General features: G+C 34.1%; 2 protein-coding genes across 2 annotated transcripts in view; one reads left to right on the forward strand and one right to left on the reverse strand.

Moving 5' to 3' along the window:
* Positions 1-15,453, forward strand: part of LOC107740868 (dedicator of cytokinesis protein 1-like) — a 268,121-nt gene that overhangs the window by 123,365 nt on the left and 129,303 nt on the right. The window lies entirely within an intron of this gene.
* insyn2a (inhibitory synaptic factor 2A) overlaps positions 1-15,453 on the reverse strand; it is a 51,464-nt gene that overhangs the window by 9,064 nt on the left and 26,947 nt on the right. Inside the window, exon 3 of the mRNA XM_016553370.1 lies at positions 9,384-9,455. Within this exon, the coding sequence (XP_016408856.1) occupies positions 9,384-9,455 (72 nt within the window). The remainder of the gene's footprint in view (positions 1-9,383; positions 9,456-15,453) is intronic.

Below are 15,453 nucleotides of genomic sequence, written 5' to 3' on the forward strand. Positions count from 1 at the left end.
GAGCTAAACTCTGCAGGACACCGGCCCTCCAGGACCGAGTTTGGGCACCCCTGGTCTAGCTGGTATTTAGTGTTTGACAAAGCAAGTGTCACTATTCCTCGCACTTAGACCAGAAACAAATTTTATGCAAGTAGGCAGATGCCTGATCAATACATTATTAATTATTTTTATTTATTCATTTTTTAATATTAATAATTATGTATTTATTTATTTAATAATTTCATTTTTAAATAATAATTATAATCGTAAACTATTTAATTATACTTGCTTTATGTATTTATTTAAATTTTTTAAATGTGTATACATTTATTTACATTTGTTTTTACTTACTGAATGTATACTATTATTATTAATTAAATGATTATTATTTTAAAATAATAATTATTGTTTTGCTGTTGTTTACTGAAATGTATTTAAATGTATTTGTATTTACTTATTTGATTTTATTCATATAATTGTTAAACTAATTATTATTGTATTTATTTATTGTATTATTAATTACATTTTGAAATATTTATTTATGAAAAGACAGGTACTTTTATTCTAAAGAATGGAACTACAGTTTTTCATCAGAATGCTTTATCATCTGCCTAGCAACAGCCTAGAAACCATTTAGCACATCTTTTTCCAGCCTCATGATGCTGTGTTTTGAACATTTACAACGTAAAGCTGTTTTAGATTTGAAAACCAACAAGATAGCAGAAATGATAAAGCTGCACTTTTTTTTTTTTCATGCAGCACAGCTACAATCTCTAGCTTTTCAATATTTTTGCACCCAGGCGCAGAAAAGAATAATATTTGTGGGGGAAATATATATATATATATATATATATATATATATATATATATATATACAGTGGGCGAAAATGACGTGTGGCCAAATATGGTGACCCATACTTTTTGCTACAAATCTTTGAGTTTGTATGTTCCTGCTGGTCCTGAGACTCGAACCTGCGACCTTCGGGTTACAAGTCCAACTCTCCAACCATTAGGCCACGACTATAGAGTAAGACTGTAATGTTAGCGCTGACTTCAACGAAAAAGTCACAGTATCAGTGTCAGGGTGGTGTGAGTGGTTGCCAGGGCGTTACTTGGATGTTGCTGTGATTTTTCTGGATAATTGCAAGGTGGTATTAAATGAGGTATAATATTGCAATAATATAGGGCTGGTCTCAGTCACGTGACACTAAACAGCGCTGTGAGATCCAGTGTGAAGCGCTCAAATTCAGCGAAGAACACAAATAACTCTGTGATTTAAACTAGTTTAAAGCCGGATGAAACAGCGCTGACAGACAGGAGAAACACTGTGTGTAATCACCATCATTTACTATGGATTTACTGAAGTAACACTAACTGCACCATGGTATTGTGGCAGAAATGTGGGATATTCATATTTAACCCTCTACCGCACGCATTATGATAGACCTATAGAAAAAAATATTTGACTCTTTTTCTTTTCTAAGATGGCTTAACTTGAAGTGCTGTAAAAAAATTTTTTGAAAAAAATATTATTTTAAGGTACTTTATGATATGTTGCCATACGGCAACAGCATACAATAGTGAATCTAACTTAGAATAAGTGTAAGTTTACTTATAGTTCATATTTTTCCTCAGAAATGTTGTTTGTGTTGATTCAATTGGTGCTATTATAAGCTTTAACACAATACTTACTTATAATTGACACCTTTGACACCTTATCCAACAACTTGTGCTTTTATTTATTCCATTATTTTTTGCTGAATAATGATTTATAATTTTTATAATTTTTTACATTTTTCATGAATATTATTTAAATTGCAAATTTATACAGTTAAAACAAATATAATACTGTATATCATGTATCATAAAACATTGACATAAAACCAAAAACATTGCAGTTCATGAAAATTCAGCATTACACAATCTTATGAGAGGAAGACTATGAACATGAGCCCCCCATCCCTCCATCCCCCCTTAATCCTTGAAAGATCACCTTTTTTATGAATGAAACTTTAAAAAGCTGTTTTTTTTTCATCTGCGAAGAACCAGTTCTGCCCTTTTCTTAATTACCTTGCCATAGAATATGGCCGTGCTCACTGATGTAATGTTACCTGTATTCATATTTAATCAAAAGTAAAATTGCCATTTCAATTTGATTATATCCATAATACAAATGCAATTAACATACGACTAATCAACATTATATCACTAGTATTAATGTTGTTATTGTTACAGCTTAACAAATTGCAGCTGACCTTGCTAGCTAGCTAAACTATTATAATAATGTCATTCCATTATTGCACAGTGTTGCCGCTTGGCAACACATACATTTGAATGATTTACCAAAAACTAATTTCATAAAAACTTTTTTGAGAGGTGAATATGTCATCATAACATCATAACAGTGATGTTTCCGATTTTTTTGTGGAAGTGACACGGACTGGTCCTTGTTTGTTACTGACGTTTTAGTTTGCTTTCAGCTACTACCGACAAGAGACGGCAGTCTGTCAGAAATCTCGCCACAGAAAAAAACTGCATGTCATGTGACTTACCCAAAGCACATCATTGGCTAAACTAAGGTCTTCTCTTTCCAACAAAAAAAACGAGAATGTTCTCTTAAAGAGACAGTGGCAAGGAAATGAACACAAAGACCATGTTGCCATATGGCCACACCATGCGGTAGAGGGTTAATTTTATTATATTATTAATTTAGACATGTATTAAATATATTAAAGGAGTAATGGAATATAATTACAGTATTTTTTCTGTGATTAAGCTATGGTGTTTATGCATTTATACTAAATGTATTTAAAATATTGTTTTTCATACAAGTACCAGATCATATAGTTACATTTACCATAGTATTGAGGTGCTTTATATGTGGTTTTAACCATGGTTGTCTTGATCTAATTGTTTGCTACTATGGAAGACCAATGATAAAAAAATAAAAAAAATGTCAGAATAATTGTACTTCACCATATAAAAATGAGGTTATTACAATTTTTACAGATGTTGCTGTTTTTGATAATGAACCGAAATTTACATCTGCATCCTAACTCAAGCTACTGTCAAATGTGCAAAAAAAATTATTGTTAATATTGCAGCCTGCACTACAACCTGTGCTGAAGATGCACATTAAAGTCAGGCAACACAAACCTGTTTCATAGAACATCACTCATAGAACATGCTGAAACAAAGTAGTTGATTTTTTTTTTTCCCTGTCGTGTTGGTGTTCTGTCTTTCACTTGGATGTTATAAGTTGCACTGAGCAAATACAGCTGGATAAAACACAAACTGTGTCCGTGAGACAATGTTTGCACATTTTTTTTCTGGGAATTTACAGTACTGAAACAATATCTTAATGGTAAGAATCAATATTTTTGTTGAATATTTTCCATTGATATTTTTTATACAAATGAGTGTGAAAGTGAAGCAGAATCTAGCCCAGTTATTGTTCATGTCCAAGAATTGTGAACTCAGCCTAACTGCTAAATCTTGTCCAGTTAGATCAGGATTCGTAGTTTATTTCGTAGTTTCGTAGTGATCCCTTCAAGCGCTGACTATTAAACAGTTATCTCTCACCAAATAGACCCTTGGAGACCCGTATCCCGTCTGGACGGCCACATTAGGAAACACAGTCTAGTGTGATGAAACGCGATGACATGGTTACCGGGAGAACAAAGCGTAGAAGACCAATCTAGCTCAAAGCAGCTCGACTTCAGTAAATTGAATGCGGCTAAATCCGCTTTTATGGGTGTGAGATCTCTTCCCTCTCATGAGTTTAACCATCACCCCAGGGAGGGAAAAAAAGAGAAATAAATTGAAATGATCTGTGTGTATTTTTCATATGAATCACATAAACGGAATGTTCTGGGCTGGATAGAAATAATTTGCACTCCTCCAAAAAAAATGTGCAGGTACAGTAAGGAAATACGGAAATTATCTAAACTTTACTGTTGAAATAATATACTCATATGTATATATACAGTGGGTACGGAAAGTATTCAGACCCCCTTAAATTTTTCACTCTTTGTTATATTGCAGCCATTTGCTAAAATCATTTAAGTTAATTTTTTTTCCTCATTAATGTACACACAGCACCCCATATTGACAGAAAAACACAGAATTGTTGACATCTTTGCAGATTTATTAAAAAAGAAAAACTGAAATATAACATGGTCCTAAGTATTCAGACCCTTTCCTCAGTATTTACGCTTTCTCTATATAATTTATTCGTTGTTTGAATAACCGTGGGAATTAAATCATTACAATTAATAGGCCCTAACGTACAATGTTTTTATTAAACTGTGATCACGTTAAATACAGTTAGCGTTGTATTAAAAACATTTCATAAAAAGTTTTCAAAAGCATCCCCCCCCCTCTGTTTTTTTCACAAATTGCACCCTGTATATATATATATATATATATACAGGGTGCCCCCCGCCAGAAGATTATTATATTATGATATCGAAAAAAGAAAAAAAATTGTGAGAGATAATCTCAGAAATTAAGAAAAAATATAAAAAGGTGCAATTATATTTTTCATTTTTATTTATTTATGGTGGAAAGTGGCTTCCATAATTTATTCATATTTTAAATTAACTTATTTTTTTATATTTTCACTTTTCATTTTAATTTTAGTTTAGCAATTTTGTTACTATTTTTTCATGTCATTTTCATTAATATTTATACATATCAAAAATGTGATTTACTCCTTTAAACTCTGGAAGCTGGCAACATCTTATTGTAAGTGTGATTTTTGATGTCAATGATGAGTTTTAAGTTTAGTTTAGGTTTTATCAATTTTGGTACCAATTTTTGTCTTTTGTCATTTTATTATTTTGTTAAATATTTCTATTTATCTTTATTATTATTATTATTATTATTATTTTCAGTTTTCTATTTATTTTAAATAAAATCATTATATATACATACACATACAGTCGTGGTCAGAATTATTGGCACCCTTGGTAAATATGATCAAAGAAGGTTGTGAAAATAAATCTGCATTAATCATTTTGATCTTTTATTTAAAATAATAAATCTAACCTTTCACTGGAGAATAAGAATTTAAAATGGGGGGAAATATCATTATGACATAAATGTTTTTCTCTAATACACATTAGACACAATTAACGGCACCCTTTTATTCAATGCTTTTTGAAACCTCCATTTGGCATAATAACAGCTCTTGAGTTTTCTCCTATAATGCCTGATGAGGTTAGAGAGCACCTGACAAGATCAGAGACAATTCCTTCATCCAGAATCACTCCAGATTCCCAGCTCCATGATGGTGCTTCTCCTCTTCAGTTCACCACACTCATTTTCTATAGGGTGGCTGGAATGGCCATAGCAGAAGCTTGGTTTTGTGCCCAGATGATTAAGGGAATATTTGGCCTTTGTTTTCCCTCTTATTTATATTCCTGTGAAGTATATTTCATTGTACACAGGAAGCCATGGCTGGATAATTTCATGTTCATAATCACCCTGGTATGCTCAAAATTGTAAATATGAATGGGAATATACTTCACAGATATTTTACTCATAAGAATTTCTAGGGGTGCCAATAATAGTGTCCAATGTGTATTTGAGAAAAACATTTATTTCATAATGAGATTTTCCCCCATTTTAAATTGTTTTAGTTCAATGAAAGCTTAGATATTTGTGAATTTTTTTAAATAAAAGATCAAAATGATTAACAATGCAGATTTATTTTCACAGCCTTCTTTGATCATATTTACCAAGGGTGCCAATAATTCTGACCATGACTGTATATAATCGTTGGAAGCCGAAATTCAACTTAAACCTACCTATTTCTTAATAAACTGATTTAAATGATTTAACAAAAATGAAGCTTCACATTTCAGCCTGTAAGCTGTCTGGATGCTGGTAACGTGCACAATATACGTGTGATTTTTGCGAAATTATTGTCTATGGAAATCGACTTCATGTTGCAAATGCTGTCGATTGAGCTTTACTCGTATTGATCTGGGAGCGTTCTTTAAGAATGTCAGCCATGGGAAGATCCTTCAGAGAGACTGAATGCCCATCAGAGGAGTAATGCGGAGTGATGGAGGGATAATGATGCAGGAAATGAGAGGTGGAGAGAAAGTGCAGAGAGATGCAGAAGGTTAAACTGAGAAACTGAAGCCGGAAACACTGTGGCTCTCTTCCAAAAACCTAGTGAGCCGTCCTGCTGTCTGCTGTTGGATAGGTAAAGTAGCTTTGTGCCTGAAATGCACCCTCATGAGCAACCGCACACTGTCTGTTTAAAACGCTTGCCGTGCATTAATCCGTTTCCCAGGAATCAAGATATTGCAAGAAAAGTCAGTGTTTTTGTTGATTTGAAACGCTCTACATAGGCTGCATCTCTGTACGCCACACAAATAGTGCAGTGCATAAGAGCCTCGCTTTACAGTTGATTATAATCGAGTTTGACATTAGATGATTGCTGTGCTAATCTCTTCTACATACAAAGCAGAAAAAAATGCATGAAACATAGTAATGTTAATTAGATTTAACATGTTTTTAGAATTATGCATATTCAAGTATCACAGAATATTAATAATCAGCATTTCTCTCTACTTGTCTGCCATCTTGGATGATTGATTGATTTTTATTTTTCGGTGCTTTTTATGTAAAGTGTCCATACAGTACTGCCAGTTTGAATTTCTATGCTATTATAGTATTTATTCATATTTTTAGTTCTTTTATTTTTACGATTTTAATTTTAATTTTAGTTTAACTTTTTTCTTGTCCTCTAATTAGTTTTTGTTTATATTATATTATATTATATTATATTTATATTATATTATTATTTTGTTTATATAGTTTTCTATTTAGCTTTAAATCATTTTTATTTCAGTTTTAGCCATTTTGGTACTTGAAATTCAGCTGATTTATTTTAGTTAGCTGCTAAGGCAACATTTCTAATTTTCGTTTAAGCTTTTCAAGTGTTAATTTTGCATTTAATATTCTGGTTTATTTCATTAACAAAAATATTTTTTAATTTAATTTTAAAACATTGGTTAACAACATTGCCTTGTGCATCATTATTTTTTAGAAACATTTTAAATACTATATTTTATTTATTTATTTTTAAAATATTGATTTTATTTTAAATATCTTTATAATAAAACTTTGTTTGATCATTTATTTAATTTTATTTCTGTTTTCAGTTGTCAAAAACAATTTTTAATCATTTTAGTTAACACCACTGCCTTGGTGCCAATTTCTAATTTCAGTTCATTTCTGTTCACAACAAATGAGTTTATAAGTGAATAATTTATCTTCAGTTTGTTCAGAACTGCTTCATGTTGCATGCACACTTCTCTGCTGCTGAACGACAGGCATTTATTGATTCCGAGGCGAGAGCTGCTGAGACTGAAGAGCAGTGATCTGAGCTCTTGCGCTTTGTGTCAGGAGATTTCTCCTCCCTACCATATTATGCTAAGTAGAACACTTTAGCTCCTTCAGACTGAACTCTATTAGCATGATTTATGTGGATGTGAAGCCATTCTGGATATCATCGGTGTAAACAAGAGTAGGCCTACGCCATGTAATATTTTTAAACACATGCACACAAGAGACATGGATAGCAGTGTTTGGGAAGCAACTTTACATTTTGTTACGCTACTTTGAAACTTTGTTAAACTTTACACATTTGATGTTCTCATGAATAAAATATATTAAAATATAATAATAATATCAAATACATCAAAAATGTACATATATAAATAACAATTATAAAAATATACAATTATAAAAAGTTTAAAATATATTATTATGAATATACTGTAAATCAATAAAATCTTATACTATAAATTGTATAATGTGTTTTACGGGGACACAGGAAGTGTCCTCATAAACCATGTTTACGTTGTAGTACCCATGTCATTATACACATTTGTGTCCTCATAAACCATATATACCTGTACACACACACATACACACACGCACGCGCGTGCGTCTGGTTTGCTATCCTTGTGGGGACTCTCAATAGGCGTAATGTTTTTTCTACTGTACAGACCATATTTTCTATTGCCCTACACCTAAACCTACCCCTTACAGGAAACTTTCTGCATTTTTAGATTTTCAAAAAACCTCATTCTGTGTGATTTATTAGCTTGTTTACCCGTGGGGACCTCAATTTAGGTCCCCACCATGACACGAGTCCCCATGAGTCTTAAAAAATAAAAAATTAATAACTAACTAATAAACATGACATGAACTATCCAATACGTATCAGTTCACTGACATGACTGATAGCTGAAGTAATGATCTGTCAAGCATGTTTCTTAAGGACTCGGCTCATCCCGAGTGATTCCTGCTCTCTCCTGTCGAGTGTTTTCACCGGGCTGCGTGCAATTAGATTGTGTTTAATCCTTCACTTTGCTTCAAAGAGAGCTGCTAAATTTGATTGTGTGTATGTCGCTAGTCTACTGCAATGAGTCTCGCCTCCTCATAAGGAGTGTCGATGTCACTTTGACACTTTCTATCTATAGCACTGCTTAGCTGTCCCCTGAGATGCTTCTTATGTTGATTGTCTTATTTAAGCATGACGTCAGAATGAAACCGCTCTTTTTTTTTTTCAGCTTCGCATGCATGTGAAATGGCTAATTCTCCCAAAAACAGCACAGCAGTCGTTCGTGTGACTCATGAGCTTTCAAGTCTTGTGAAACCTCACATAACACAATTTTGCTTTCCACACAACAAGCTCTCTTGGCGATTGCTACCTGTCAATTACCCAGAATCCCTCATGCACGTACTTCAGCTATCATTGCTCCTTAAGAGACAAAAACTCTCTGCGAAAAACACAGCCTGACCTTCACACACTCAGACATACTTTTCTGCTGTGGTTTCTTCAGGAAAATGAGGCGCCGCTCTTAAGTTCACTCAGATGCTGAAATGACAGGATGGCGCTCATGTCAGTGTGTGAGTGAGTGTCAAGACTCCCGTTTGTTCAGTATCTTTAAGAACTAACCCTATACCTTTAAGATCTCCAGGACAGACGCAGATCCTCAGTCTGAAGAGAACTGAAACTGAAGTTGTCCACTCTCATTCTGTTCCAAATTATATTTGTTTTAGTATTGAACATAAAGGATAAAAAAGAAGAAACTTTTTTCCAATGCAACAAGTTCATACACTGCAAATATGTTTAAATATTTGATGAACTATATCAGATGAACTATTCCTACTCCACATCCAGATAATGTTGTGCCGGGCTCTGTGATGAGGGTGTCCCACTAAGGTCCTTTATCGAATAGCCTACACCTTCCTGTCAGCAGGAGTATTTCCTCTCTTTATCTCGCTCATTACTCACACAATCTGTGATGAGGCTGCAGTTGAGCTTTATTAGCACAGCATGCTCGTGTATCTCACACAAACAAAATACATCAACCAACCTGTAAATAATGCATGCGCTGTTCCGACACGTGTCGCAGTTGGCCGTGTCCTGTCCGGTCCGATAGGAGAGTCTGTGAGGAGATAAAGAGAGAGAGGATGAGTCATTACACAGGCGATTTGGCCGCTCCGCCTCCCCGTTCGCCCTGTCGGCCCTCATTATCAGCTCACGGTCAATACACGCGGCGGGAAAGATATGTTAGCATTCCTCACACCGGCGTTCTACAGAGGACACGCGGGACACCGCCTGGGCTTGTGAGTGTAATCAGAAACCAGAGAACAGAACGGCCTTGAAATCCTGGTGTTTTTGCACGCCAACGCTGCAGAAATGTCAAATCGTGCTGCTTTTGACGCCGTTTTTGTTTGCTTACAGGAGCTAAAATGTGCTGATGCATGTTGCATATAGCTCTGCTCCTGTGCGCTTTGCTGTCTATATAGGCAGCTGTCTTTTAAGGTAGCATCCTGGCTGAAATAAAAACCGAACAAGAGACTGGATTTTACAATGAATTCCAATAGTTCATGCCAATAGATTGTTAGTAATTGTTGATATTTACTGTCTTGATTTTAATATTGATGATTTTTTTGAGGCAAATATAATGTCAAGACAACAGGTCTTTCTATTGAGCTTTCTTTGGGTTGGTAAGATTTTTAAAATGTTTTTGCTACATAATAAATTGGTATATAATACATTTTCTGCTGTCTTAATTGCAATATTGTTTGATTGATTGTAATTTACTTTATTTTTTCCTACAGTTTTAATCCATATATAATATTATTTTTAAGCCTTTATTTTTCTTTCTCTTTCTCTTTCTTTCTTTCTTTCTTTCTTTCTTTCGTACCGGTAATTTTCTGCCAGGACATAATTAATTGTAATTTCCAATATGGAAAATTCTTTTATTTTTTATGTTTTTTGATCATTAATAAATTGGTATATAATAACATAACTTATCTGCTGTCTTAATTGTAATATTGATTGATTGATTTGTTTGATTGATTGTAATTTACTTTATTATTTTTTTCCTACAGTTTTAATCCAAATATATTATTATTTTTAAGTACTACTTTTATTTGTTATCATTATTGTTATTATTATCATTATTATTTTCATTCTACCATACACACACAAAAAAAAAAACGTTTATACTGGTCATTTATAATTTATAATATAATTTATACCATTATACCATTATATTACTGGTAATTTTCGGACAGGACATTATTCATTAATTTTATAGACATTTCTGTTGAATTCCATCATTTCAGAAGTACACTTAAAATGCTGTGTCTCCTCTTGTCCTTTAACCCTGTGTAGAGTCCACAGGAACATGATGTGACTTTGGCCAACAAGAGTAAAATGCAGCTGTGTCCATTGTACATGTAGTTAGTATGTTCACACGAGCCTCCGGCCAGCAGTGAACAAGGAATATGATCAGACAGGAGAGTTAATGTGTGAATCTAGACCAGTGGAGACTAATTCCTTCCCAAAATCCACTGGATTCGTCCAGACGGGCGTGATATGATTTCTGCTGATGTGATCATCCTCACCTAAAATAGACTTAGCTCAGTGGGAAACGGGAAGTTCATTAACTAAACCAGAGCTTGATTTCAAAGGTTCCTCATTCGTCAGACCTTCTCGGTTGTTGTCCTCTAATTTTTTTGACTTTCACTTTTATCAGTCTTTTTTTTCAGCTGTAGAACTTTGTATGTAAATATTTGATTCAAAGCTAATTATAATCAGCCCGGATGTGTGTGTAATGTTTGTTGAAGCGCAGAGCTGTGTTTCTGAATTACTTCATCACTGTTTTGTACATCAGCAATCAGCTTCACATAGGCGCTCTTAACAGCATGAAAAACAAAACTGTTATTCAAATGCTGAATAAATTAAACATAATACTAGAATGCATCTCATTATAGTCACTTAACTGTCACTCACTGGAGTTTTGCACTGTTTCAAGTGACCGTTTGAGCCTTGTTTTTCAGCGCGAGCTCACTGACCAGTGTTATTTTGCTGAGTCTTCAGCATCATGGTAAAATAATGTGTATTTTTCTCTAAGATTGCTCTGAGTTTGCAGTGTAATTTGAAAGTGATGTCATGAAGTGATTGCATGCAAATTTTTATTATTATTTTTTCCCCAGGATGAATTGCCTTTTATTCCTCATTTGGATAAAAGCATCTGCAAAATGAATGCATGTTCTCCACTGTTGAAAAATTATTTTGAAAGAACTGCTCAGCAAGGCTGCATTTATTTGATCAAAAATACAGTAAAAACAGTAAAATTATGAAATTATTACAATTGAAAAGAACTAATTTCCATTTGAATATATTGTAAAGTGTAATTTATTCATGTGATCAAAGCTGAATTTTCAGCTTCATTACTTCAGTCACATGATCCTTCAGAAATCGTTCTCATATGCTGATTTGCTGCTCAATAAACATTTCTGATTATTATCAGTTGAAAACAGTTGTGCTGCTCAATATTTTCTTTTGTAATATTATACAGTACATGTCTTTACTGTCACTTTTGATCAGTTTAATGCATCCTTGCTGAATACAAGAATACATTTCATAAGACTGAGCGTTTCCTTAACATCTCATTCAATTACTAAATTGCTAGTTATTAATTTCTGTGATTTATGTCTCTAAAATGAATAATTAGAGAGTTTTGCGTATTGAAGGTTTGTCAGACTTACATGGATTATGCATACAGCATGACTGTGTAGCAAGAGAATAAATCTTATTTACACCATATTTAATTGAAAATACAAAACTTTGAAGCTCTATAATGTTTGCAGTTTGGTGATCTTTCGCTCTGAAGCGAGTCTTGTTTGCTTTGCTCTCAGTGTACAGTAGTCAGTGTTTACATCTGAATCCTAGTCTCTCGCATGTGTTTGTTTGTTAGCTTTGACTTTGTCCTGTTTACTATAGTCTCTGAGCTGAATATTTCTAACATTAATAAATGCTAAAACAAATAGCATAAATCTCCTTTCGTCAACAAGTGTTCACTGCCGGTGTCCAAAAATTTGAGAAGCTTTACTTTCACTGTTGGCCGCCATTAGTAATTACTGCCTGTCGTCGTAACGATTGCTTTGCTGGCAGGAAGAAGGCGACCCATTGCCCCGTCCGACGGTCCTGTGATGGAGGGCCAATGTCAGACTGACGGGAAACCAATGGAGTGATCAATAGCTCTGATGAGGCGTGTTGTCATATCTGTCTGTCTCTCGTCCTGTCGATCAGTATGTCCAGCTAAACTTTGTCCGTCTCTCATTGCTGGAATATTACGGGTTGAATAGAAGTTAAAGGGGTCATATGATGCTGCTAAAAAGAACATTATTTTGTGTATTTGGTGTAATGAAATGTTTAAGGTTAAAAAAACACATTATTTTGCACATACTGTACAAATTTTTACAAAGCTCATCGGTCTGAAAAGCGAGGTGTGCTCTGATTGGCCAGCCATCCAGTGTTGTGTGATTGGCCGAATACCTCAAGTGTGTGACGGAAATGTTACGCCCCGTACCATACTGTGATGCCGTGTCCGGCCGGAGCGACGAGACAAAAACATTAAAACCCATTATAAACGAGGCATTCGTTGCATCCAGTGGGGACATAATTACTGATTATAATGACTTATACTGTCTTTTTATGCGTTGCGTTGCATCGCGCCGCGTAAACATAAAACTCTGTCTGCATTTGTGATCGGAGAAATGACAAACAACAAGCGCTGTTCTACACTGCTCAAAACTCGCGTTTGAGTCGTCAGTGGCAAATTCTTTAAATATGAAAACGCAGGCTAATTACAGTCTGTGTGTCAGAACAGCCGGCATTGTAGTCTACTCTCCCAGGATTAGGAAACAGTCCTCCGTAAAATGCGCTGCACACATCTGAATATTTGGGTTGAACTGTTCTGGAACAGTGTTGTAAATAGAACTTAACCACTGATTTCTAGTCGTGTCCTCTTTTGGAAGGCCAAACAAAGTATTTTCGCTGTCACAACGAAACACACAGCGTCTTTACAACATGGCGGCGGCGGCAGCAACAATAAAGTTACGCCTTCTTTAGTTACACCTTCTTTCTTTGCGTGAACATTTGGGCGGCATTATGCAAATCTTCCCACACAGTGACGTAGACATGTGGGGGCACCCCTTTAAGCTGTATTGACAGCAACTCTGGCATCCTGTTGATTAGTACAGAAAATAATTTCAATTCATATCGCGGTTTGCTAAAACATACAAAATTGTTGCTGGGCATACAAGTCAACAGTGACTAGACTTCCATTGAAAGAGCTAAATTTCAAGTCAGAGTTATATAGTTTGGTAAGTTTTGGTAGTTAAACCACTGTTTTGCTCATGGTTGTTTAACCCAAAATGTTCCTTGTTTAGTTTGATCTTATTATATAATTTGTTAATTATGTAATTAAATATTCATTATTTATTAAAATAAATTAAATCATGTTTACCACTTTATTTATTCAAAATCACCCAATGTTTGTTAATTTATTTTATTTATTTATTTATTGACTATACAGTAATACTTATTTTTAATAATCCAGTGATTTAATTATTAATTCTTGAAAATATTTCATTCATTTTTAATATGAATTAAATATAGAAAACATTACATTTCATTTGCAATGAACTATTTGTGATATATAATGAATTGTGACCTCAGCCGGACCGTGCAGCGAACGGTTCAGTGTGAGAACGGCCTGCTTCTCTGTTACTCAGAGAGACTCTGACTCAGTTTTTTGGTCTGTAACAACAGTCCAGAGCTCATTTTGCGCAGTCGCTGTCAGAGAGCAGCCCACTTGGTCATTACCGGTGGTCTGTCTGCATCCTGAGCTCTGCACCGGCCTTCTTAAAAGGTCAAACTGCGGGGCTCATCGTGTAAAAGAGCGGGACACCGACAGCCATTTTGGCTCTAATGAGAGCATGTGATGTGCTGTTTGCTGATGCGTGGGGTTTATCTGAGGCTAGTTCCCGTTCCTAATGGGGACAGTGATGTATAGCGCTGTTGCTGGGAGCCTGAGGTTGGACAGGAGGGCAGGAGGAAGGCAGAATAATATCTGTCACAAGGTTCTGGCTGCTGGCGGTGATCAGGCCGAACCCTCTGGAGCAGCTGGCACAGCGCGGGAGGTAATGTGTTGGAATGTAAAAAGGAAGTCAATTATGTTGTATCCCAAAAGAGAGAGAGAAAGAAGACCTTTGGGACAGAAGTTGAATTCTCCCACAAAGGACCCTATGTTATTGGGCTGCATATTATTTATGCAGATTGCATCGATTATCATTTAAACAGATGCACAGAGAAACCGTTACTGTCAGAAGTAATTATTTTCAAAGCTTCGGGTGACAAATATGTTGTAATGTCTAATTTTCAGTATGGCTGAGTTCTGGCCAAATTTTTTTTTGTAGGACTCAGAATGTAATTTTTTTTGCCTCACGTTTTAGCAAGGGCTGGTTATGAGGGTTTATAGAAATATGGGTTCATAGAAAACCCTGTAACGTAATTTTTTTAACCAAATTTTTAAATAACTATGTGGTAATACCTATTTTTATATCCCTTTGAATTAAATATTTGTGAATTAATGTTTTTGTTGTTATTGTAATCAGTTAAGTCATATATTTACCTAATTTGCTTATTTTATTTTTATTACTTTTTTATTATTTTAATTTATTATTGAATATATTGTAATGCCTATTTTTTGATAATCCAGTGAGTTAAATTCTTGATTTTCTTTTATTTCATATTTAGTTTGGATTAAATATATAAAATTTTGAATTTCTCATTTAAAAAAAATCCCCTGTTTGTTTTACCTCATGTTATGTCTGAAAGTATTTTTAATATTGCATATATTTACCACATTTATTTATTTTTTTTATTATGTTTTCTTTTTCTTTTTATTGAATGTTTTAATGCCTTTTTTGATAATCTAGTAAGTTAAATATTCTTGAATTCTTGATTTTTGTTTTTTATTTCATATTTGGTTTGGATTAAATATATAAAATTTTGAATTTCTCATTTAAAAAAAATCCCCTGTTTTACCTCATGTTATGTCTGAAACAATTTTTAATATTGCA

The sequence above is a fragment of the Sinocyclocheilus rhinocerous genome, unplaced genomic scaffold (assembly GCF_001515625.1).
Source record: "Sinocyclocheilus rhinocerous isolate Xijiao unplaced genomic scaffold, SAMN03320098_v1.1 scaffold1908, whole genome shotgun sequence".
In the NCBI taxonomy this organism is placed as follows: domain Eukaryota; kingdom Metazoa; phylum Chordata; class Actinopteri; order Cypriniformes; family Cyprinidae; genus Sinocyclocheilus; species Sinocyclocheilus rhinocerous.